This window comes from Grus americana, chromosome 6 (assembly GCF_028858705.1).
Source record: "Grus americana isolate bGruAme1 chromosome 6, bGruAme1.mat, whole genome shotgun sequence".
Lineage (NCBI taxonomy): Eukaryota > Metazoa > Chordata > Aves > Gruiformes > Gruidae > Grus > Grus americana.
The window spans coordinates 8008200-8034454 of NC_072857.1; the positions used below are offsets into that span (position 1 = coordinate 8008200).

Consider the following 26255-nt stretch of genomic DNA (forward strand, 5'->3'; position numbering starts at 1 on the left):
ATGCACAAATGAAATCTCAGCTGCTTATACTTGTGTCATCTATTAGGCTATGGTTAGAGTCTCACTGGAAGAAGAAAGATCTCTCCACATAGCATGGTAAGAGAGCATGAGAAGCAAAAAAATGAAGAAAGGAAGATTATTACTCAAGTAACAGGTTTTTACCTCTTAAAATTCAATTCATTTTCCCTTCCAGTCCTCTACAGTACTTGTGAATATTAGCAATTAAATAAAGCCACTGCCAAATAAGTCAGTTTTACTCAGTTACATAAAACTGCAAACAAAATGTTTTCAGTGATATAAAGAAGTAACATTGTTTGGAATGGAGGCATGTAGTCTTGCATGACTGCATAATGTTCCTCTGAACAAAATAATTTATTTTTTGTGGGTAAACCTTTGGTATCCCACATTTACATAGCAATTTTAACTCGAATTAAATAGTTTCAAGATGGAAAATGCTCACTGTGAAGAATATTTTTCAAGATCTTCTGCTCACTTTAAGATGACATATTTGGCATTCTATGTTTTTATTCCTCCTTTGTTGCCACAATGGACTTTATTAATGCTTGTGGCTCTTGCTAGCTTTGGCATTTTTTGCAAATATGATCCTGCAACAACATCACATAGAGGAAGAGTAGGTTCTTATGTAAGGTGTCATCAATTACTTACCAAGGTCACCACATGCTGTATTCTCTGGGAATCATATTATAGGCACTCTTTCATAGCCTGAAGGAAAAAGATACCAAATTATCATATTCTTTTTTTCAAAATAACATTCTGATTATTTTTGACCCAAGTTAATATTCAGTCTAAAAATGCCAAGAAGAGAGATGATTTCAATTTAAACTCTATTTAGCCCAGTGCAAGAGAAAACCAGTAAATGACCTACATACATTGGATAATAATTTAAGTGTGCTCTGCAGTTTAAAAATTAATGTAGCATTGTTGTACTAACATCATCATTACTGCTTTATTTTAAATTAAAAAATAGGGTGATTAATACTAGGCTGAGAGGTGTCAAGGCCAAGTTAAAAGAACCTAGTGTAGAATTTTTCATCCTGTTGACCACTGACATGCTGTGGGACTACAGGTGATCTACAAAACAACAGTGATATAAATATTTGCCTCTGCCTATATGCCATCAAGTAAGCCAGCGAACAAAAAAAAGTTAAAAATCATCCTAGAAAATGTAGCCTATTTTGTATTTGTTTGTAAGAGAAATAGCCAATATTGCACAAGGGATTATTAAAAGATTAGGTCCATGAAAGAAGGCTGTGAAATACAGAATCTAGAGGTTTTTATCACTAAAGAGACTTATTTAATCCATTCATTTCAGCAGAGGACATATGTCTAAATGGCAAAGAATGATCCACACAACACGTACAAAATGGTAGCTGTAGTGCAAACTATTAGAGCATTTAAACAGCATAAACACTTGCTCAAAGGTGTTGCCTTTAGAATATCAGAATAAATCAGTCTCAGACTTCGGTCCTAGAGGAGTAACACTGAAGATTATCTATAATGATGACCTTTACAGCACTGATATCTACCTGTCCATTTAAAACTGGGTTGGTATTTGGTTTTGTTTCAGATGTGTCTCCTGTAAAACTGAATGGGGATGCCATTACCTCCTGCTGTAGTTCCATGAAAGGAATACTGATGAAAGCAAGAAGTGATTTTTTTCTTTTTTGGAATGTCAGGCACGAGACATTGACAGATCAAACTAATAAACTATCTTGGCTTACACTAGCACTCCTCGATACTGCAAAACAATGCCAGTGACAAATACAGTATTTTGTTGCCAGAAAAAGGCAGTTTAGTGTTTAGTATGTGTATGAAATGCAACCCTGCAAACAAAATGGTGAATGGTGACAGTATCATTATGTTGCTCTTATGCCTTTAAACATACGAAAAAATAATCTCTGGGTCAGCTGACCAACTCTTTCCAAATATGCAAGAGTGTTCTTAATTTAAGTGCTGCACTTAAGATGATGGTCAATATGGAACATTGACTAGTTAACAACAATGAAATCAAGCAAAAATCCTTCTCAGGAGCCTCTGAATACACCACTGTGTTCTGCTAATTCAGGTGAAAACATTCTAGTCAGTAGCACTGAAAAAAAAAAAAGGAAAAACAGAAATTCCAGAATAAATGCAGCTCTCATTTTTGGAATGACAAATGAACATATAATGCTAACATATCAAACCTTGCTTACAATGAAAATGGATTTATTTCAACTCTGCATAGACCAAGGAGGAACAACAAACATTCTGGATTCATATAGTGACCACTATCTGTCTCACTGATGGACCAAGACCTGTTTTGCCATTGTAATCCACTGGTTCTACTTTCACTCTACATGATGCAATAGCACCACATTCTTTCCGCCTTTTTGCACCATGCTACTCTTTGCCATCCCATAATGGGTGCTGATGGTAGTATGGAAATAATGTTTCAGTGAAACAAAGGGACTGTAACTTAGAAAAGTAGGCCAACCTACTGGCAAGAGATTGCTTATTCCCTCAGGAAAATGCCTACCTTGGAGAAGAGTAAAATGATGGACCCAATACAATTTTCGTCAAATATAATTGAAGTTCTTTCTCTGACATTGCTGAGAGTTAGGGTGGGCCTGGAGGAAGAATTTCAGATCTGATTGGTATTTTTCATTTATTCAATAGAAAGAAGAAGGAAGGGCAGAAAGAAAGAAATAAAGAACCACCACAAATAACCATAGCAAAACCAGACCACAGACAATCCAGATGAAGAAAAACAAGAGAAGTTCTCTTTGTTGTTGCTGGTTGCTGTGGTGCAAGAGACCTCCATCTTGTTTGGAATCACCTTTCTCTGGAAGTCAAAATATTATGGAAATTACAGGCAGTTCCAGCTGCGAACAAAATTCTGCAAGCGTGTATTAATCTTGCAGCAGCTATACAATATGGGATGGTGTCGGTTTATATAGACTGAATCCAGAGAAGTGGCTTTTTTTTTTTTTTTTTTTTAATTGATTTTGGCTTCTCCTTATTCCTGTCCAACAAAGGGAGGTTTGCGGAGCCAAGAAATAAAATCATATAATAATACAGCTATTAGGGTCAGGCCTTTTTCTCTTCATTGACTTTGCCTACAGGCTTCCTACACAAGGAGTCCAACAGGGCTGGAAAATATGATCCACTTCTTTAAAACCCTAGCCCTCTGGCTTTATCCAATGGAATAGACTTTGGGTGAAAGAGTTGCCATGAGAAATAAGAGGCAATGCTGGAAAGCAGCTTCCAGCTGCTATGATATGGCAGTCTTTCTGCTTCTTAGTAGCTAGCTTATATAAATAATGGTGTGACCTGAAAGGCTCTTCATTGTGGATCTGCTTAATGTTTTGAATTTGTAATTGCTAAATGTAGAGTATATTCCTTCTCACATGAGCCCATGTTTGAAAGCACTGAAGAGAATCATTTGAAAGAAACTACAATACGCATTGCAAGCCTCGTATTCTTTGCTATAGCCTGAACACTATAGCATTTATACAACTAGAGACAGCTGCAGCCCCTGCCAGACAGTTTTATGTAAGAACAGCAATTGAGAACTGGGGGGGGGGAAGAAAGAAAAAGGAACATATTAAAGTTTAAAGCTTGTGGTTTTGTCTTCCCAGTTCCTGTTTTGCTCCAAATCAATTTGGAAACCTGTCTCTTTCACCTCCTTTTAAATAAATGGAATTAGGAATCTCCAGGCACTTTCATCTTGGGTTAATTTCTGGAAGTTGCAAGAGTACCAAAATAGCTTAGAGAGACTTACAGAAAGGAAGTAGTATCCAATGAGTCAGTAGTCAATTTTTAATTTAGACAAGGAATAAGAAAGTTCCTACCGGAATGGATCAGGTAGGGACTTTTCTGCCTAGAAGAGGAAGGATCCTGCAATGATTGCACTAGGGAGCGTTATGTCTGTTGCAGCAGTTTCAAGGGACTCTTCATGGCTTGTACTGGATGCAATCTCCATGGGAGAGTCTCTCCCCAAACTTCTCACCAAAGGTTTCTGTATCCCTGCCAGGTCCTGAAAAGCGATTTGGCCCCAGTCCCTTGTCTCTGACCAGGTTACAAAACTGTTTCTATTCATTTAAGGATTCTCACTTTACAAACACATTTTAAGTGAGAGACATGACAATCTCTTATTTATGGCAAATAACAAAAGGTAAGTCTTTTCTACTTTTCATTCACCTCTCACACGCATACACATACAGATCTTCTCTTGCATCTTGCAGGTTCAAGGTCACCGGAGCTTAACAGCCCATCAAGAAAATCACTGTTTTGGGGTTTTTTTTTTAGTTACTAGTTTCCACCCCTCGCACCTCAGCCCAAACCCCAAAACCAACATTTCCCTCAAAAGAACTCACTCCAGTTAGCTCATGCACATAGGAACCTCTTTTGACACTAACATCAAATAGGTACTTTGTAATGTAGCATCTGTTACATGAGGGAAAAGAAAATACTTTGTTCATTGCTTATATTCATATTAATGCTGATACCATTAGAAAAGCAAGAGCTCTGGTATCACAAATCAGGGTAGGGTAGTTAAGGGTGAAGATGAAATTTAGGCAAGAGGCATGAAGACTTCAAAAAAACATTTCATATAGCAGGTATGGGTAGACTATACACAAAGAAATCATAAGATTAGCTAAAAAGCAAACACCAATCCCTCACACCACAACCATCTCCATTCCACAAGGCTGTCAGAATGCCAATCAGTTTCTAAAACAATATTTTGTCACTTACCTTAACATTTACTTATATTTACTTTTTCAAATAATTAATTCTTTAAACTACAGCTGAAAAGATTTTGAAGGTTAGCATACAGCATTGAGGCAATTTTTTTAAACGAACACATTTTGGTAGTAATGTTTCACTAACTGTTCCTAAATAGGTATTACTAAGCTACTGCAAAACTTTTAAGGCTGACATCAACAAGATTCTGACAGCTTATAAAATCATGTCCCTATGCTAGCACATTAATTTCCTGCTGGCCTTTCTATACTCCCCAAATTTGCTAATTTGATAAAAGAGAAAGGCAACCTGATCTTCATATAACTTAAATGGGGATTATACTCATACATATCAGCTGAGGACCTGGGTTGCCATGTCTAATTGTCTTCTGATATTTTCCTAGACTCAAGTCAAAACACAATGCAGTTTCAATATTTATCTGCATGCTAGTGAGCATGCAACTGGGAGACTGTGCTAGCACAGAAAATGCTTTTGTTTATTTGCATCTATCTAGTCATTAGAAACCAGCAGAGAAGAAGAAAACAGCTCTGGCACAGATCTAGGAGTAAAATTTTCATTTTTTTAAACATTTCTGTTCTCCTAAGGTTTTAGTTCCCCCCCCCCAACATTCTTCTGCAGCCCTAGGAACGGCAGGTGAGCTAACCGAGAACGGCCGTGAATGCCAGCAAGTCTCCAGCTCTAATACCATGCTTCAGCATGAGACTGCTGTACGTTCTAGGACAGTTTTTAGGCTAGTATTGGTAAAGCCAACTGTCAGCGTAACAAAACGTCAGCACTGAGGGGTCTGAGAGGTGCATATGTGTGGCGATTTGGCTCCGATCCTGAAAAAGGGCTACAGTGGATAGAGAATGAGTAAATCCCCATCAAAGGGGAGCGCTGGGTCTTTACCTGTGTGAGGGGAGGCGAGGTGGACGGGGCCGTGTTCTACAGGGCCAGCACCCGCAGCCCTCGGGAGCGGCGTGAGGCGTTTGCCTCTCACTCTGCCGCGCAAGGGCTCCGGGTTTGGACACTCACTGGACTGAATCAGTACCGGGAGGAGGAGGAAGGCAGAGCCCACCATGACGAGGGGAGGCTGAGAAGCCTCCCGCTTCCTCGGCCGGCCCCGGGGACGTACCTTAAACCCAAGGTCCAGCCGCACCTTTCACAGGTGCCTGCGGACTCCCGAGGATGAGGTGCCCCTGAGGGCGACCCATCAGAACCTTGCCCGCCACCTCTCCTGCCCCCACAGCCCCCTCACACGCCGCTCCGCACGGGGGCGAGCTGCCGCTCGGACCTAGCTCCAGCCCCCGCCCCGCTGCGGAGCCGGGCGCCGCTCCCGCCGCCGGAGGTGCTCCCCGGGGCGTGGAGGGGAAGGGCAGCGCGGGGAGGCGGCACCGCTCTCCTACCTGCCCCCCCTCTGCTACTGGCGAGGTTAGTGATGAGGCGGCCGCGGGGAGCGGTTGGCGGGGAGCAGCCGGAGGAGTTTGTTTGCTCCTTGTCCCTGTCTCCCTGATGCTCTGAGCCGGAGTCTCCTCCTCTCCCCGGGCTCGCACCCGGGCTGGATGCTCCGCTCGCTCCTCGCTTCGCTGCCACAGTCGCCAGCCGCTTCCCGCCGCCCCACAAGAAATGGAGCCGTCCGCTGCCCCCCTGGACACCACTCCGGACCCCGCCATCGTGCAGCCCCCCGGGGCCAGCCCGCCGGTACCCCCCCGGGAGCAGCAGCAGGAGCAGCTGCGGATCGGGGAGAGCGGGCAGTTCAGCGAGGGGCTGGAGGACAGAGGTGAGCACCCGCCCGTCCCTCACCCCGCACCCGCTTTCCTGTACGCTGCCCTCTCTGTGGCATGCTCCATCACCTCCCCTCCGTCCTGAGACGCCTAACACCCACCCCCGACAGCTTTCCCTACCTCCCCCCTGCAGCACCCTCACGCCTCGCTCTCCTGGACCCATGCCTCCTCCTCATTCCGCTACAGCAGCCCTTCCCGCCCCCTCTTCTTCACCCCTCGCAGCCCCACACCGACTGCTGCCGTCCTAACTACCTCCACCAGCCGCTTTCCGCTGGCAGCCACACGCCGGGCTTCTGAGCGCCCCGGTCTCCTCCAGACCCCCTTGCTCTTCCCTCACTCGCCCCCCACCCCTCGCCGCAGCCCCAGCCCCAGCCTCTGGCAGCGTGAGGGCCTGCAGGCCTCGCTCCCGCCCTGCCCCTACCCCTACCACCGCCTCAGCACTCCCAGCCGCTTCCCCCTCAGCCCGCCGCTGGTACTCGCTTAACTTTCCTTCCCCCACGGTCCGCCTTCGAAGCTTTTCCCCTTTTTAGTTCCCGTGCGAGCACCCCACAACAGCTTTAAAATATTTTTATAAACTCTATTCATGGCTGTTCCCACCTCGCCCGAAAACTTGCCTGCCTAGCGAGGGAGCGGGTGCCGGCGGGCGGCGGCACATGGCGCAGCTCCCTCTCCACAGGCGAGGGGGAGAGCTCGGGCCGAGGGGCGCAGGTGGCGGCGGGAGCCCAGGGGACTCCCGGGAGGGGTAGGCAGTGCCGGAGGCATTCTCGCCACTGAAGAGAGGGAGGCCGCTAAGGTTACCTGACGACGGGGCTTGTGGCTGCCGCCTTCCGAGCAGGGGCACAGCGGGGCGTTTCTGTGGTGGTCGGCTACGGCCCAGGCTGGGTTAGCAAAGTCAGCGCGCTTACCTTATTCCTTGTCTTTCTTCCCCTACCACATACACTTCCATATAACTCTTTTTTTATTATTTGCCTAAACGTCTGACCAGGGATGGAAAACTGCCTGTTTCCAAACCGTGTTACTCTTTAATGGGAAGCACACCTATTTTGGACATCTGTTAATGGTGTGTGAGGCACTCACCTGCTGTCCATAAAGGCAGCTGCCATTTTAACCCTCCCTATTGCCTGGTTCTCCACAATGCTTCTAGGCTCCTCTTCCACACAATTTGTCCCCATTTTTTATGTCACGTATAGGCTTTCCTTAGCCTCTCTGTTGCCATTTTTTGCTTTCAGCATCCCAGAGTCCCTTTTGTGTTCTTGGTCTTCATCCCATCCTAAGTGTAACCCTTGTATCTCCGGTTCTTTCCCCAGCTTTCCAAATGCCCATTCCTGCTTACAAATCCTAGGCGTGAAGCACAGAAGTAAAGGGGAAGTGCACTCAGCATCTTCCCTGACAGGTTCCAGTCATGTCGGGACTAGGGACAGCCCTTTGTCCAGGGGTGCCCTCGCTTTCACTGCCAATGGCAGGGGACAGACATTGTGACTGAGGGCAATCTGAGGCTTCAGTTCCGTTTTAAGTAACGGGAATCAGGAATTTTGATTATGATTCAAACATGGAAGTTTGATTACAGAAATTTTTAATTTGTGCCCAGTATGACGGAGCTAAAGATGAAAGCTGGCCCTTTTGGTATTAAGGGTAATTTCAAAAAGAGAGAGTGTCTGTTGTACCTAACTGTATCTCTTTCTAGGAGGGAGATGAGACTACAGCTGCAGATTTTATTTCCTTCTCTGCCTTCATACTCTTTCCATGGCCCCTGCAGCTTTCTTTTAGCCTTTCCTAGAGTCACTGATTCTATCTACCAGGATATTTCCAGTCATTGTAGAGGAAAATGTGGTATGCTTTTTGCAGGTTGTCCCTGTTGAAATTCTTGCAGTCTGTCCTTTTAGATTGTACTTTTTCTTATGATCCTTTCCAATGAATCATAGCAGATCCAGTTATAGAGATGATACTTCCATGTTTGCTAAAAATAAAAACTAACCCTAAACATTGGAACAAGATATTTGCTCTTTAAGAGCCAGATCCAAAATCAGTGATAATTTTGTGGGTGGGGTCCTTAAATTAACGTCTTAGGTGAACAATTTTTCTATTAGCCTTATCTCTTCCACAAATTCTAACTTGACATTTAAAAATGATCCCTTAGCCAAATAGAAAAGTACTTCTGGTAAGTCAGCATATGGTAAAGAATATCCTAGAATCACTTCACAAATATGCCAAGCTTGTGTTCTGCAACTGTTAGGCAGGTTTTTTTCTCCTTCTGATTTTTTTTTATGGAAAGAAAATCTGTTAATATATGAAGGTACTGAAAGATAAAGTAAAAATCCAGTGGATTTATCCAGCTTATCATCTTTTTTTTTTTTACCTTAAGGATATCTATGTGTTAAATAAACTAATGGCAATAAAATTACTCAGTATGCTAATTTCAGGGCGGAGGAATTTTTTCAGTAGATACTAGCTTTTTATTTTTGTAGCAATGCAGGTCATACTGAAAGATTCTCTTTCAGCCCCCTGTGGATGCTTAAAACTTGTTTTCTTATGGCCAGTGAAAAAAATATGGAGGTTTACCTTGTGAATTGTGTTGTTGCGTGTAAATGAATAAGCTGTAGTTGCTTCTAAATAATTTTCATGCTATGGGCTTGGTAGTCATGTGAATGAGTTTGTATTTTTGTGTGCTGTCCCCTAGGACACTTGTAAGAATAATATGATCTTTCTCAGGGATGAAAATTTTAAATACAGAAAATTTATTTTAATTATTTTATGAGGGAAGGGATCACATTTCTGACAGCTAGAATATGCCAGCCATTTTGAGAGAGAGAGAGACACACAAACATACATACATAAACACACTGCAGAAGTGGTTCAGTTTTATAAGGATCACGGTCTCTGTCATACTGGACACATGCTTGACATGTGAATAGCAATCAGCAGTGCTGCACTAGCTGTGGGGCTTATTATTCATTTTTCAATTTAATTAGGATATTATTTGATTTGTAAGTATCAACTATGTATGTTGGACTTCCCAGGTAATAGTGAGCTGTAGCCATGAATTACAGGATGTCTTTAAAGAAGGAAACAGGTGAGAATGTCATTCTGATCCATGTTTATTTGAGGTTTGAAATATTGAGAATTAAAATTGGCTAAGAAAACCTACTTTGCTTTACATTCCACCAAGATTTGGGCCATGGTTTAAAATACTTGGTTTGGGGAGGGAGAAGGAGGGGCGAGCACAGAAAATGTGAGAAGATGTGTTTTCTCTATGGTTATATTAGTAGAAATCTATCCTATATTTCAAGGTGTATAGTTTAATTACCTCATATCAGACAGCAATGAAACTGTGCATCATTATACGTAGTGACAGAAGATAGGCCAAACATTGGCGGGGGGCGGGGGGCAGAATTCTTCACACAAATGAAAGCGAGCTATGTGAGAAATAGCTGTGCAGTACTATCAGTAAAAGAGTCAAACCTTTCAGAGTTGTTGTCTGGTAGTTGTCATGTATTAAACAGATAAAGAACGCACATAATAAGAAACAAACAGAATTTCAATACAGGGCCTAGTAATTCTCCTGCCTGCAAGTGTGCAGATTCTTTTCCATTCATAAGGAGGGGCACATGTAGCACAAAAGTGAGATAATATTTTAAATTTTCTAAAAACACAGTACAAACGTGAAATTCTTACAGTGATTTTTCTGAACTACCATGCTTTATCATAATTGAGGTGAAAAAAGCATGAAGAATTTTTCCAAGATGGCACGAATCCCACCGATTATGCTAGGATTAGAACCAGTAATTTTGACAGACTTCAAATAGCAGAGTAAAATCTGGTGGCTTGAATTGTTACCACCCTGGATGCCTGCCCCTCTGCTGACACATTGCTGCCCCTGAGGCAGAGATGTGTGATTCACTTCTGAATTGATTCCAAAACCATTGCAGTTTTCAGCCAGTATATTACAGTCAGTTGAAATTAATATCTGTTAATGTTAATAAACTTGGTTAAACACAGTGTGGATTCAGGAGTACACTGATAACTGGATCAGGTGTCCCTGCCTTGAAAGTGAAAAAAGCCATCAGAGAGAAAACTGGGGAAGGTGAGGGTAGTAACAGCTTCAGCTGTTATATTTTAATCTGCTGCTGAATCTGCCAGAGCCCCTGTTCTCAACCCTTTGTCTAAGACACTAGACCAGCTACTGCAAGGTTGTGCTATTAAACCAGTGCACCAGTTCAATGCATTCAGTGCAGGCAAGCCCTTCTGAACAGTGATCATCATCTAAGAGGAACCGCCCACATTTTCTGTAATAATTAATTAAGAAAGTTAAAAGCCTTCAGGTGTTCTCTCCATCCAGTTAAGCAGATTTGAGCTGGAACTTGCTGATAGAAAAGAATGTGTGTTTCAAATTAGATGAGTATATTCAAGCACAAAAGAATCTGGGTGGGATAAACAAAAGACAAATATGTTAAATTATTAATGCATTTTAAAAGTGGCTTAAGACTCAGACTGAGAGAATGAATACCAAAAAATGTTGTTATTTTATTTTTAACCTGAATTCTTCTCTGTGATTTAAGATGAGTGGACAAAAGACTTCCACAAATTGAAAGCATCAAAAAAGATAGAAAGCAATCCCATTCCCTTGTGTGCAGTAGACATCTGTGCTGATTGCAATGAGGACAGAATTGTTTCTTCACTTAGTTTTAGATGGGGATGTATTCTTACCTCACATGAAGGGCATTATGCTTCAAGAGGTTTTTATAACTGATAGTTTTGATTCTAAAGTATGCCTCCTTCTACTTTGATGCTCAATATCTGCAGTATGTTCCTGTGTATCAGTACGTTATTTTGCAGAGACTGGTGAGCAGGAGTTTTTCTCCTATGTTAATTATGTTCACGATCCTGAAGTGCTGAAACAAGTGTTGATGTGAGTGAGCCCTTTCTTGTGTAGATGTACAGGTGAAAAACCTAAGTGATGTGAATTTCTGTAACTGCCCTAAGAGCACTTAAAAAGTGCTCTTTTTAAGTGACTGTTGTGTGGGTCTTTTGGTCTGACATCATAACAACTTGTGTGTGCATTCCTTGCTTACTCATGTTTCTGGTGGCTTCATTCACTTAACCTTAATAATATGAACAGGATTTGATTCTGTATTGATTCTATGTGTAATATAGAATGTAAATATCTGATCTAGGTCTGAACTAACACAGCTGTGTTTTTAAAAGGAGCAATGTATTGTTCATACCCTCTTTGCTTATTGCTTATCAGGTTTACTAGAAAGCAGTACAAGGCTAAAACCTCATGAAGCTCAAAGCTACAGAAAGAAGGCATTGTGGGTTTCCTGGGTCTCCATTATTGTCACACTGGCTCTTGCAGTGGCTGCTTTCAGTGAGTATTGGGAATATTTTAAATTTCACACCTCTTTGTTATGTTTGGTTGGTATTTTTTTTTCCTCCTTTTGGGGGTCTCAGAATTTCTCTTTGTGGAAGCTTTCTCATGTTTTTTCTTTGCAACTCCTAAAGAGGTTTCTCTCTAGACTGCCTGTGTCTGCATGGTGCTCATTAATTAGTAAAACTGTTGTTTTTTTCTGCAGAGGATAGGGTTGTTGAAGGTCGGAGAAAGAAAGGAGATGTTGATTCCTGTTAGCATTTATGCATGTGGAACTGGTCATTTTACAGAATAGTGTAAAAATCATTATGCAGTGGATTGCCTTTAACCAAAGAGGTCAAATATGACAAGTCTTATTCCACGTGGGATTTGTAGTGGGAATGCTATAATAAAGAATAGTGAATTGTAAGGGAGAAATATATAATTTATCTATATTAACTGACAGATACCGTAACACAACGCTAATCTGGAGGAGAAGTACCATTTTCTTTTTAAGCCAATGTTTTTCTTTAAGTTTAAAGACATATGTCTAGTTTGCCTTTACACAAAGAATTTGGAAAAAAAACCCCAACAAAACAACAAACCACTTTTATGTGGAAAACAATGAAATATATTTCTTTTATTTCAAAACAGGAAGAAGTGCAATATTGTGTAAATAAAGATATATTTTTAGTTCAATGCGAATTTGTAAAATACCAGCTTTTTATCTTGGTGTTAACTAACACTGCATTACCGTAAGGACAACATCAAATGTGGAGTCTGGAACAAAATCTTTGCAATGGCACATTCTCTGTTTAAAAGAAGGAAAAATCAGAAGTGACTGGATTTACATGTTTATATAAACAAAAGGAAAGCTCTTTCCAGGAGACAAGACATCTAACATGTCTCAAAACATCATTCTTCAGCTTGATAAAGACAGACTTGCATTTTTTTTCCTGAAGCCACAGCAGCATGTGTTTTATTATTCTAATCTGCAGTGTGTGTACGACCTGCTGCTGGAAGTTGGTGTCAGCTCCCAGGAGAGATTATTAGAATCTGACCAAATGGTCTCTGAAAACTCAACATATATTACTTGGAGCGATTTATGTAGAAACACAGGTACAAAACTTGATTCAAAAAGAAGAAAAAAAGAGAAGGAACACTTAAAAGCAGAAACTAACACTGTAAAGAATTTGAATGTTAACAAGAAAGCTGGACATCTGAGTTTCCATTTTCTGCTTTGTGAAAATGCAATAATCTGTCTTTGCTACTGAAGCAGCATAAAATTAAATACTATGCTACAAAATAACTTTGTTACCTATTAACAATGTAATTTTAGGCAATATTGAGAAATTACTTCTTTTTATTTTACACTTTCGTCAGAGTTGCAAGACATAAATATAAAATGGATAATTAAACACTCCATTTCTTTTAAAACAATCTTTTTAAAAAAGTTGTAAGATTAGTTTGACTATCTGAAAGCTCTTACTTCCTTTTTTCCTTATTTGTAGCACTCTGATAGTGTTTAGAAACCCTACCAAAAAATATCAGAGAAGCTGGTCCCTTCCTGGATATACTGTGACTGTATACTCAGCTGGAGTGGATCAGCATTGAAATACTGAAATCAGCTGTTAGTAGTAGACTATATGTTTTTGGAATGTATCTTTTCTTGTGGTTTGAAATGGCTGAATTTTTGGAGAATAAAAGAAGAATCGGCACACAGATACTATATCTGTATGGAATCTCTTAATAGACAGTTGACAGTTAGCTTACATGCCACAAAAGCATTGCCAGGGCTTTTGATATGCTTGGTATTAAAACTTTTTAATCTTTGAGGAAAATACAGTGATTCTTCTAGAATGACTTTGCTCCCCCATGAAATTTCAGCAGTTCTGCTCAGTTTATCGTCTCACATTGGCTGCTCTCTTCCTTTGTGCTGTCCTTTTAGCAGGTTCCGCTAGCCAATCTCTGAGTTGGGAGACATGCCAGGTGACCAGAGTTTGCTGCCTGTTTGATATTAATGACTAGTTGTCACTTTGGGGTGTCTGACACTGCCAATTCTTTGCAAACACCTGCTATTTAAAGCATCCTGTTTCCTTTTTACCTCTTGTCTGTAATGGTGAAGTGTTAGCAATACAGCCCTGATGTATCATTTCAGTGAAAAATGGGGACCCGCTGTGTTAATTGTCAGGCTACACTGACTGTATTATTGCTACTCTTTCTGATTCCCCTATACATTCTTTCTGTAAGTTTCTGTTTTATCTTCTTATATGCTTCAAAATACTTTCTTGCAAGTGTATCTTATGGTGCTGCTTTTGCAGCAGCACGTGATATAGTAAAGATACTGGACCAGGGATCTGACATTACTTGATAACTGTAGTTGAAGAAATGGAGGACATGGAGTGTAAGAAAAATACTAAGGGGAGTGATACTTGTGTGCATGGTCTGTGTGGAGAGTGGAGAGGTGATTCAGGAGCCTCCTTTTCCAACCAAGTGTTTGTAACTAGACTTCCTTTCCTTTTGTATGGTCTGCCCCCTCCCTTGAGTGCTGCAGCTTGATCACCATCCTTCCTTTCAAGACTAGTCTAGTTGCTTCCAAAGCTATGTTTTTCTAGCATTAGAGTAGTTGGAATGGTTTATCTTGACTGGTATGAGGTGTTTTGTTTTGGTGGGATTATGATGATACTCCAGCTGAACTCTGATCTTCTTTCACTTGGTAATTTTGAAAGAGATTGGTAAATATTAATGTTGATCTGCATACATCAAGTAGTTTCTTTATTAGGTTAATATCTATGGCACATGAGGTGTGAGATCTATTGATCTGAACTCTGTGCGTTAGACTTACTGTTAAAAAGAACCTGTGTGTAGTGTATTATAAAGGTGTTTAAATTCAAATTATGATATACCTATATACATGTCATTTATTTGCTACATAACAGGTGTATGGTATGCATTCTCTCTGGGATGGGCTGTTTTGTGGCCTGAAATACCAGAACACAGAAGATGAAATGCTGATGTATGCATCAAAATGTGTTTGATCTCTTTAGGTTTGGAAAGCTGAACTAGGCTAGACTAGATATGGAGCAGAACGGCTGCTTAGGGGAAAATGAAATTGTCATCCTTCATTCACTAGTATTGAGAAATAGGACTTACATAGACCATAAAATCAGCTTTTTCCTTTAGCTGAAAGAACAGATCTCTTACTACTTAATACACTTAATTTTACTACAGAAATGCTGTACTTGTAAAAGACCCTTTGGAAGCTTCAGCTGCTGTCTCTGGATACAGCTCCTGCACTGTGTGGTAATCATTGTGGTCTCGTTGGCTTTGGGTGCTGTTGAAGGTGTTGCTCTCCAGCATATAGTTGACCAAGGTTTCAGTAAAATCTTTATAGACTTAAATTTGTAAGGTCCTTGAGGTCAGTGGAGACCTATGGTATCGTCTTTAGTGGCTGAAAGTTAGGCTTGCTTAGAATCAGTTATGCACATTCTGACATTTGGTTTTGTATCTTATGGTCAGATATGGAGCAGTGCCTGATGAATAAGTTCATTTTGATGCTGCTTGCAATAGGCATGCCTATAGAATTCTCATCAAGAGTGGATTTACATTTTTATAAATATATAGTCATAAACTGAGTCCAGGCATGATAAAAATTACTAAAATTAATTTATTCCCTCAGTACTGGAATAATAATTTTAATATAATTATTTGTTTCTGGCTTACAATAATATATGAAAAGAATGAAAACATAATATGAACATTTTTTTTTGCAACATATATATATATATATATGTAGTATAAGGCTGTAGTCTAAATAATTTCATAATAACAACCATAACTTCTCTCTGTAGCTGCAGTATTGTAGGTTCATACTGAGCCTAGTTTCAGAATCACAGTGGAGGACAAAGGACTATTACAATTGGAATGGAACTTTGGTGTTCTGAACCCCATTTTTCTTAGTTTCTTGACATTTGTGTTACTAAACATAATTTTGTAAAATACACAAATAGAGCTTTTCTTGTTATAGTTTAATTTCTGCTCAAGCAGCTAATCTCTGATAGTATTGTCAAAACAGAAAACAAACTCTCATTCTATCTGGTATTTCTTGTCCAGCGTAGACTTGTGATTCACAGAATGTAGTCTGTTCATTCATCTTCCTGATTTGATTAGCTAAAATTGTTTCACAGTGAATGGAGTAGTCATATCAATATATCAAAGCAATGTATAGACCAAATTCTGCACTAAAAGCTCTCTTTGTAGGCAGAGATTGAGTAAAGATGTAGAATTTATGCCTTTGTAAATGTAAGCTTTGTAAAGGGCTTTCATGAGGGAGTGGTTGAGATGGAACTTGCAGACAGCCTGTCCCAGTGTGGTCAGAGCATGCCTGAATAGGCCCTGCATGCTAATGCATCACGGGAACAGTTGACGCCAGGCTATTTGCAAAATGCTGGGGAAATAGCAAGCAGGTTGTGAAATTTGTCCTCATGGTTGCTTTGGAGATTACTCCTTTTAGATCGCAGTAGATGATTTGAGGGTTTAGCTTTATAAAAATAACTGAAAACTTGAGTGCAACTAATAGGTCTGTGATTTGAGGTCCTATTCCTGGTGTTTAGTCTGGTGTAGTAAGTATGCGCTTCTGGTTTTGAGACGGTGAATTCTATTAATCTGTGTAGTATTTCAGATGGAAACTTAGTAGATACAATTTTATAAGTGGGAGTATTTTGTAGTATTAGCTGTTGGCCCATGGATAAGATATTACAAGTAAATGCAAATAAATTGATGTTCTAATTTTGTATACAAAATAATCTGTTTCAAAATGAATACTGAAAAATTATTTATTAACATGACCTTCCACATACTGGGATTAGAGAGGCATTTTGTTTGAGATGCATGGTCCATAAGCTTAGAAATTTCAGGGTAGAGCTTGCTTTCAGATTAAAGCTTCATGCTAGTTCAGACTCTGACAGATTCAAATGTCAGCAAACCTTAGAAAGTATGGATCCAGGTCCAGTTTATTCATTGGAATGACTAAATTGAGCCATAAAATCTCATTTTGGTTAGCTGTAGGGCACAACTGCTGATTTTCCTCCCCTATTATGCTACTCTGGTGTGCTGCAAATGGAGTTACGTGGGACAAACATTGAGCAATTGAAGGTGTTATCCTCCGGGTGCTCAGATGTGGATGTATTGATGTAATCTGTCACTCCTCATCTCAGGCATACTACTCAGACAACTGAGTTGGGGAGTGACTATATTAATTTATTGATGAATATATCATTTTCCCAGTGACCCATTCCTATTCTTGCTTGAAAAATTAAATATATGTGGGCTTTCCCTTATGTTTGCACAATATTTAGTATACCCTGGGCACAGCTGTGAATAATAATAATCATGCTAATAAAGAATGTAGGTGAAGGTTCATGGTTCTGAGGCTTTCAAGTTTGGATATCCAATTCAACATTCTTTAAAGGTCACTGAATTTCAAACAAATGATGGGCATTCGGAAGTCAGGCCTATTTTAAAGTGTCTCAGCTGGATACCTAAACAGAATTCTCCAGCATCACTGACCACATGAAAAGTCTTGGAAGAGAAAACACAAATACCAGGAGCTATACAGAATTGCATTTCTCACTCCTAAAGACTTGAGAGTGGTGGTTGGTTTTTTTCTTTTTTTTCTTTTTTTTTTTTTTTTCAGTAGAGCATGTTACATTTTTTTCAGAAAGTTACATTTCAAGTCACAATACCATGCAGACACTTAAAACCAAGTAAAGGCTAAATACAGAATAGAACTGCTGTGTGATAGTATGCAGATCCCTCATTTTGCATATTTCTCAGGGCATTTAATTACATCAGTTACAAAAAGACAGATGCTTCAGGGCTGTAGTCTCACAGAAGTGTTAATGAAATATAGAACTTAAATTCCCAAGGTAGAGTTCTGATATTGGTGATGCTTGTGCAACCCTATCACCCTCATTATAGCTGCATCGCTACAGTCAAAAACAGACTTTGGTCCTAACCATATTATACATAAGATCTAAATGACAAAAAATCCATTGCCTGTGTAGCACTGGCAAGAGATAGCCTTTCGTATAGGTCAGTCTGTATTTAGTAACAGCAAAATGCAATTTTCATTCACTGAAACTGAAATGAGAGGCCAGAAAGGGCCTGTCTTTTTTTAGGCATACAAAACTCTAAGTGACTTTCTTGGGAGGAGAAAATAGCATATGGATGTCAAGTTCAAGACTGATAGCTGTTGAACAGAAGTATAGGTCTAAAATCTGCAATGCTTCACACGTCATGAAATCTTTTCCTCAGCTGGCATGCAAAATGATGATAGAAGTCTGTGAAATCTAGAACAGGCTATGCAATGATGATCTCTGTCTATGTATTTGAACAGTAAACAATTTAAAAAATTGTTACTGTGGTGGAAGATTATTAAAACAACTGCATTAGTGTTTAAATGCTATTCTTTAAAACATACGAGCCCTTTATATTTTTTTGCATTAGAATATTCCAATTTAATCATTACTTGTGCTAGGTACTGATTCCTTCCTGATGAGAGATCATTCCAAAGAATTTTGAAATTAAAATGGGATGCTGATATTGAAGGAAAACTAGTACTATAAGTTCATTCCATAAAGAATGAGAAACACACAAGTACATTAAGTCTAGGCTATTAAGTGTAAAACTCATAATCACAATTCTTTTCTTTGTTGTCTTATTTTTCCTTTCTGAGATTGTGGGGGTTTTTTTGTGCAAGAGTCTGAAATAAGTCTGTGCAATATCTAGACCAGTAAGAACTGTAATGCCCTTTATATGAATTAACATCTGTATTATATTGCATCATTTATAAAATATAAAAATATATAATATACATATTCTAATATATATTTTTTTTATATCAGGAGATTTTAGGCACTCGAAATCTGGTCTTCAGTTTTGCCATCAGATCTCTGCTAGGATTTCATTAAAGGCAATTTTGTGTTTGATGATTCGGAGGTTCCAACTATGAGAATACAGTTGTGTAGTAAGGTACCATATAGAAATGAGTAAGCTAAATAACTCATCGGTGTTAAGTAATTGGGCTGGTGTCATGGATCCTATTCATAATCCGTGAGAGAATTATATTGTGCCATTAGAGGTAGGCATACGTAGAGGCTGAATTTTGCATATGGGGAAAAGAAGAACTGAACACTTAATGTGTTTGGTGATAACTGAGTGGTGTGGGAATGATGTGCCCTATGGCCATCCCTAATCTGCAGTGTGTGAAAAATGTGTATCTTGGCTAAAGGTAAACGAAAATAGTTAGAAAAGGAAGGACTATTAGGTTTATTGCATGTAATTGGTATTAACTATTGTCCATAAAAATCTGCTTGACTTTTTCCTGTATAAAATTGAGTTTCAGTGATCCTCTAGTACAAGTCTGAGCTGCTCTTGCTTTATTTGGTACATCACATAGGTAAGTCGTACATCTGCCGTTTGAAGGAACGTGACTGCAGTCTTAAAAGTCAAATGTATTTTCCATGAATTGATGTAGTATCAGTTCCACAAAGTAGTACCTCAGCTGTTGCAGGCTTACCTTTTGTGCGAAGGCACGAATGTATTAACAGATTTCTTTATGAATGCCTGATATACCAGTAGAATTTGATTTTCATAGATCATGAGATATTGTCTCTGCTCTCCCAATTTAAAAATGTGCTGCTTTGCTTATTGGCAAAGACGAACTTGTAATTCTTTGTATCTGGAGCTGAAAATCAAGATAAATGAAAGAAAATGGATGTTTAATATTCATTGTACAGTATCACTTTACTGTGTGAAGTTTGTGAGGTCATAAATTACTACCGAATTAAAAGAAACTTCTCGCGCAGTAGCGAAAGTGATGAAAGTCAGAACACTGCTTTCTTTTCCTTAGGTTTTCTTTAGTTCTGCCAGAAATTTTAAAATATTCACGTGCTTTAATTTAGTAGGCAACAAAATGTAAACTTGTACCTGATTTAAATTTTTTAATAACATTTATAACTGTTTTGCTTTATTGAGGATGTTGATAGTGCTTGGTGTTTACTTCTTGGCACTTTGTGATTTTTCAGTAACAGTTTTTGAGTTCCTTTCGCTGGAAGTTGAAGCTTGTTAGATTTTAATACTTTTTCAGTACACAATTTTATTTGCAGGTGACTCATCTTGTTTTGGTATGCCTTCACTGTAGGAGAAACTTAATAGCAGTGGAGTAATCACATAAATAATACCTGCTGCTTTACAATGTAATGTAACTCCTAGCAGATCTATACTGTGTTGCAGTAGAACATACTTCTGGTTGGTTGACACACATGCTTCCCTGTTGCCTACTGTGGTGAAGCAATGGTAGTGCTAGATGAGAAATAGGGGCATCTGAGAGACGGTGGGTATATACAGAGCAGAAGTGAAGAAAATCTATTATAATGGAGGGTGGTGGTGTTTGAATAGGTCCCACTGCCCCTTCTGAGATTAATAACCCAGTATTAACACTTTTGTTTCTGAAAATGCCACCAGGAAGAGCATAAAACTTATGTCCTAGATACTCCTATTTGTTACATGCTGTGACACTTTTTGAGAAAAGGCAAGTTAATACTCATCTTGTGAAATACCTAGTTTGATAAATTTAATTTGAAAAAAATTATTATTTATCATTGTAGGTGATAAACTGTAATAGAACCCCATTATGCTCTGTTAAACAGCTGTGCTTGTCCACTGTAATGGTATGCATCGTAAAATGATGCATGTGTGTGGTGTGATCAATCCATTATTGTACCTTACTGAAAATATTACACAAATATTAGTCTAAAATAAAAATAGATAAAAATACTGTGGGGTTGGGTTTTGGTTTTTTGTTTTTGTTTTCATTGAGGGGATGGTACTTGGATTAGAAGAGTCTACAGGTGTTCTGATCCCTATTTTGCATTCCTGTCAAGTTTTTGATATCCTGTCAAGCAACTGTAGTGTCAGTTAGTCAAGTCTTTCAGGTTGAAAGATTGGAAAACTTTGATACATTATATTAAAAGGATAGTACAACCTGCTTGTACAAATTAGTTTTGTTCAGGTAAGGATTATCATAAATCTTTGGTGGAGACTGAAACCAAAAGTCTGGAGACTGGGGAAGGTGAGATAACTTTTAATAAACACTAACCTTCATTTGCAAAACAGCCTTCTCCAGAAAAAACACAAAGAGCTCCTAACTGTCTCTTCTGATTTTTGTGTATGACCCATCACCATTCTTTTTTCTCTGGATGTGCAGAAAAAGGGACAGATCAGCTTAGCTTCAGGGTTAGAAGCAGCAGATTAGTCAGTGTTTAGTCATAGAATCATAGAATGGTTTGGGATGGAAGGGACCTCAAAGATCATCTAGTTCCAACCCCCCTGCCATGGGCAGGGACACCCTCCACTAGACCACGTTGCCCAAAGCATCATCCAGCCTGGCCTTGAACACTTCCAGGGATGGGGCCTCCACAACCTCTCTGGGCAACCTCTTCCAGTACCTCACCACCCTCATAGAGAATAATTTCTTCCTAATATCTAATCTAAATCTACCCTCTTTTAGCTTAAACCCATTACCCTTTATCCTATCACTACACTCTCTTGATTAACAGTCCCTCACCATCTTTCCTGTAGGCCTCCTTTAGGTACTGGAAAGCTGCAATAAGGTCTCCCCAGAGCCTTCTCTTTTCCAGGCTGAACAACATCAATTCTCTCAGCCTCTCCTCATAGGAGAGGTGCTCCAGCCATGTGGAGTCAAAGTCAGAGAAGAGTGACCAGAAATAACCAGCTGGTATTTTTGCTAGACAGAAAAACTGCAGAGGAAGGGGGATAGTCTGAAAAATACTGTAAAAATAGTTAGACAAAAGGCATCTGCCTTCCAGGAACTGCTGCAGAATAAATGGCTTTTGATACTTGCACCATGAACTCTGCCTTTCTGGAGAGATCCCTGGGGTGTTTTCATTCTAGGTGCGATGTTGAGAACATGAGTAAGATCTACTGCAGAACAGGATCCTCAGCTGAATGCAAAATGAAGATTTCTCATCAGATGTGAAGACTGTTTGTCTTCTGCTGTTAAAGATTATGAAGGAACTGTTAAGTGTAACGTATCTTTTCAATGTATCAAGGTGAAGAAAATACACCTTTAAGTGCGTTGTCCTCAGGTTACATTTTTAATGAAACATTTCAATGGCCAAAGAATGACAGTATTTCCTCAGGCTCTGAACAGAAAAATCTCAAATTTTAGAGGAAAGATTTATGATCGTTCAGTGGGAGATTTAATAGAATGGAAATGTAGCCTGCAGTGTGATCTAGGATGTGTAGCTGGGGAAAATAAAAGTAGCTCCATGCATTGCCATTCTGGTAGGCTTGATAGACAGGTTAAAGGTATATTTGAAATGCCAAATATTTGAAAGTCCAAACTAGAAAGGAGTTCCTTAGAAATAGTGTTGTGTAGAAACTGTATAACTTCACCTTGATCAAAAGAATGATTTGTGATCCTTCTATGATATGAATGCTCTTTCAAAGCAACAAATTGCTTCAGATATTTAATAACAGATTTGTGGTGTTTGGAATGGTTACATTCACATTTAGTGTCAATTCAGTTAATCCTGGAAAAATGGTTCTAACAGTTCTGTAGAAAACATAGAGCAGAGCCAAGTAACCAGCATCAGACCTGGCTAGCATCATGGAAGCTAGTGACAAAACTGCTAGTGATTGCAGTGGTGGCAGATCACTTCCTAACTACGTGGCTAAGGAGTTACAAGAAAACTGCTAAACAGAAGAAGAATAATTAAGACAGCCTGTACTAGCATTGTTTTATGTTGATCAATTTGTGTATGTGTGTAAGTGCATGCTGCTGGGGATATGGAAAAGCAGATGAAAGGCATCAGTCTTAGCTTGTTTTGTAAGAGAGCAAATGATGGCTATATGTATGCCTGGAGGATTATTGTCTACCTCCTGACTTGATAGACATCACTATTCTCTGACTTGCTGCTGCGACTAACATATCAAACTATAATGTCTAACTATGTGGAACTGATAGTACCCGAAAGAGCCAATTCATTTGCTCATCTTTGTGGCACATTAGAAACTAATAATAAACCGTGTCTCCTTTTTTTTTGTCGTGACTTGATATTTCTGTGTGCAATTAGCTGCAACAAGAAAAGGAGAGATTGTTTAACAATTCTCTCTAGCCATGAAAAAATAGGTCAGCAAATTAATTTGTACAGATTGTTAGTTAAGGAGGTAAAATTCATAGTTATGTGCCTTTTACCATGTAAGTTCCGATTGGGGGAAACCCCTAGTTGCTGCTTGTGCATGTGTTTAAAAAAACCCCAACCAATCAAACCCCACAAAAACCCCAAAAAAGTCCGATATTGAGATATCTTGAATTCTGGTGAACACCTGAGCAAACCCTACTCAAAGAGAGATTTCCTGCTACTCTCCCACTAGGAGGTTATCGTGTGTACATTTCCCTGCTGAGAAGCATCTGGTGGATGAAAATGAGACTTGGATTTAATGGATAATGTTGCAAGTAATGTTTAATGGCTTATGGAATCTTTAGGCTTGAAATCTCCTAAATACACTTAAAGTAATTTGTAGGGACAGATCTTCAGTTGGAGTACATTTTGTTGACATCCATGGGTTTATTTCAATTTGAAACAGATAAGCATCTGGCTTTAAATCTTATGGCAAATGTCAGGATGAACTTATGCTAGATGAGGTGTTTTCAGACTTATCTTTCCTTTTACCATTTTCTTGGTTTTTTGATTGTAACTGGTGTCTCCCTTTTGTGAGACAATATTTGCTTAAGGCAGCCTGTTTAAACTTTCACAAGCTTTTTTAAATGCTGAGGAAAAAAGGTGAATTAATGCTAACTCAGATGTTGCTAGGTTCACAGAGATCAGGCCAAGAATTTTCTCCAGGGACTATTCTAATCCTGGGCATAGCCCAAGTTTTTTTTGTAGCCTTGGGAAAATGATTTTACTGCCGTAAGCTTGTTCTCCATCTGCACACATCAGATTTTGCTACATGAAAAAGTCACTGAATTTCTTGCCAAAAAATTGGAGTGTTTTGCTATATAGTAGTGGACATGTTTATGTGTATCTTAAGTCTTCCATAGTGACAACATGCTCTGAATTTTGTACGTATGGTTCTAGGAAGGTATTGCAGGCTGCTTTGTCTCTGTACTAGACCTACTGATTTGTGGGATAATTTCCACCATTTGTTGTGGTTCACCTTGTGAAAGCTCTTTCAAAGTCACAGAATTTTTAGTGCTGTAATGCCTGTGATTGGATGTGTTTAGATGTATTTGACTTCTTGTTGCCTGTGCAGTAGTAACTTTACAGTTGAGTGATGTGTTTTGGGTTGGTGGGTTTTGAGGAACGTGGTGTTATTCTCGTTTGTATTTTGGTGATGAGTTAGCCCACTTGTTGCTGACCTGGAACAGAGTTAAGGGCCTGCTAGACAAATAAGAATAAGAGGACAGGATTGTGCAGTTGTGTATGGTGGTGGCTGCTGGTGGAGTAGCTTCACCTTGTGCAGTGCCTCTTGAGGTTCATGAAGTGAAGCACTTAGGGACTTGGACTTTTTTCTTTTTTCCTTTTTTCCCCTCCCTTTTGTAGATGGTAGAGAAAGGTAAATGCTATTAACATTTGTCTTTCAGTGCTGGAAAACTTGTGTTTCTACTGTTTCTCTGAGTAACCACGTTTGTTGGTCAGAGAGATGTTGGAAAGAACTTCCTACAATTTAAAACTGCTGTAAAATGAGTACCATTGAGAAGTAAAATAAGACAGGAGAATGCTAGGAAATAACTTGCCTTGAATTCTAAGTGCATGAATTTTTTGAGATCAAGGAAGAGATCCTTGTGGAGGATGGCAGTTCACTTGAGCAGCAAGATGGCTTTAACCATTGACAGTTGTCAGGAACATATTAGCGAGGCCTTGACTTTCAAGAAAGAACCTGTGGTTTTTTAGCTGTATGTTTGACCTGATGTTCAGTGTAACCTTTCATGTCAGCAAAAGTCTGATGTTATTTTTTGCAGGGCTATGCTAGGTTTGTTGCATGCACTTCTACCTTTTTTGGGAAAATCTGAGCTCGAGCTTGTGAAAATAGGAGGTTTTTGTAACAAAGCTCAGCAGTCCACAGGTCAGAAGTAAGGTTTGAAAGCTGCATCAAAAGTGCAGTTAGATTCCATGTGGTTACCAAAATGTTTTCTCCTTTATTCTTTTCTTCTTCGCTTTTTTTTTTTTTTTTTTTGCCAGGGAGTTGAACAGGCATTTGTGGTTTGTCTGGCTCAGGTGTGGCCTTCTAAAAGTAGGTAAGTTACATCTTTCACGGAATATATAGACAGATTGGACACTGCATTTACTAATCTGTAAGAGTCTGCTGATAATTTGTAATGGAGCTGTAGATATTTTTAAGGGCATCACATAAGGAAGTGAAATGGGAGTCTCATGGGTCAGACTAGCTACAGCATGTATGTCCCTGAAGATTGCTATGATGTTAGAGGATGTCCCTAATCCTTGTGGCTGAAACAGTAGGCAAGGATCTATTTATGAAGGCTAAGGAAGTCTACCAACATGAACATTGATACTGTCAACCAGAATGGTGTCCCTGATGGTTCTCTTAGGTGGCTGAAAGTTTGTATACACCTATTTTAGAATGGAGAAGGCAGTCTTGCCATGTTGTCTTAGAAGCATAATAAACAACTTCCTGCATATAAAGTTTCACTTTATATCTCCTCTTGGTATGCTTAGTGGTCACTGTGAAACAAATGCGGTTTTGCAGTGACTGTTAGGCACACCGTCGTTTAGTGGAGCTGGTGATTTGTTGCTCTTGCTATGTACTGCATGCATTTTCTGCATAGGCTTCCTGCTGCAATGCAGTTTTCTGTAGAGCAGAAAAAAACCTTGCTAAATTTTGCTCTTACAAAAAGCAAACCAAAATAACATGCAAACTTCTGTAGTACAGGAGAAAAGGTTTGCAAAATATGGTAAGGATTTAAAACAAAACAAAGAAGCACCCCAAATACTGTGTTAAATTTGTTTAAAAATTAAGATAGTGCTTATCACTGACATCCATTTTTCTTGATCGAAAGCACATCACTTATTGAGTATACAAGGTACATTTTTCTGTGATGATGTATTCTTTTTTTTTTTTTTTTTTGATCATATAATACTTGTCATTTTAATGCCTGACATGGAGAGGAGTTTTGGGTAGATGGTTTGAGCTGTTGTCTTGCCTGATCTTCACAGCTATTGCAGCCTCATATGGCATAGTCAGCATTTGAGGATGTGGATGGGAATTAGGGAAGACAGAGGAGTTCTTAGGGTAGAAGGTTACGTGCTAACAGTGAATCTGCTGGATCTACAGGT

At 39.4% G+C, this 26255-nt stretch overlaps 1 protein-coding gene across 2 annotated transcripts in view; it reads left to right on the top strand.

The window, feature by feature from the left end:
- The first annotated feature begins 5929 nt into the window (after positions 1-5929).
- The window catches only part of TMEM163 (transmembrane protein 163), a 100766-nt gene continuing 80440 nt past the window's right edge, over positions 5930-26255 (top strand). Inside the window, exons 1-2 of one of the 2 annotated variants that reach the window (XM_054829879.1) lie at positions 5930-6523; positions 11773-11892. In XM_054829879.1, coding sequence (XP_054685854.1) covers positions 6370-6523; positions 11773-11892 — 274 coding nt within the window. In that variant the 5' untranslated portion in view covers positions 5930-6369. The remainder of the gene's footprint in view (positions 6524-11772; positions 11893-26255) is intronic. The other variant, XM_054829880.1, reaches the window with a different exon arrangement.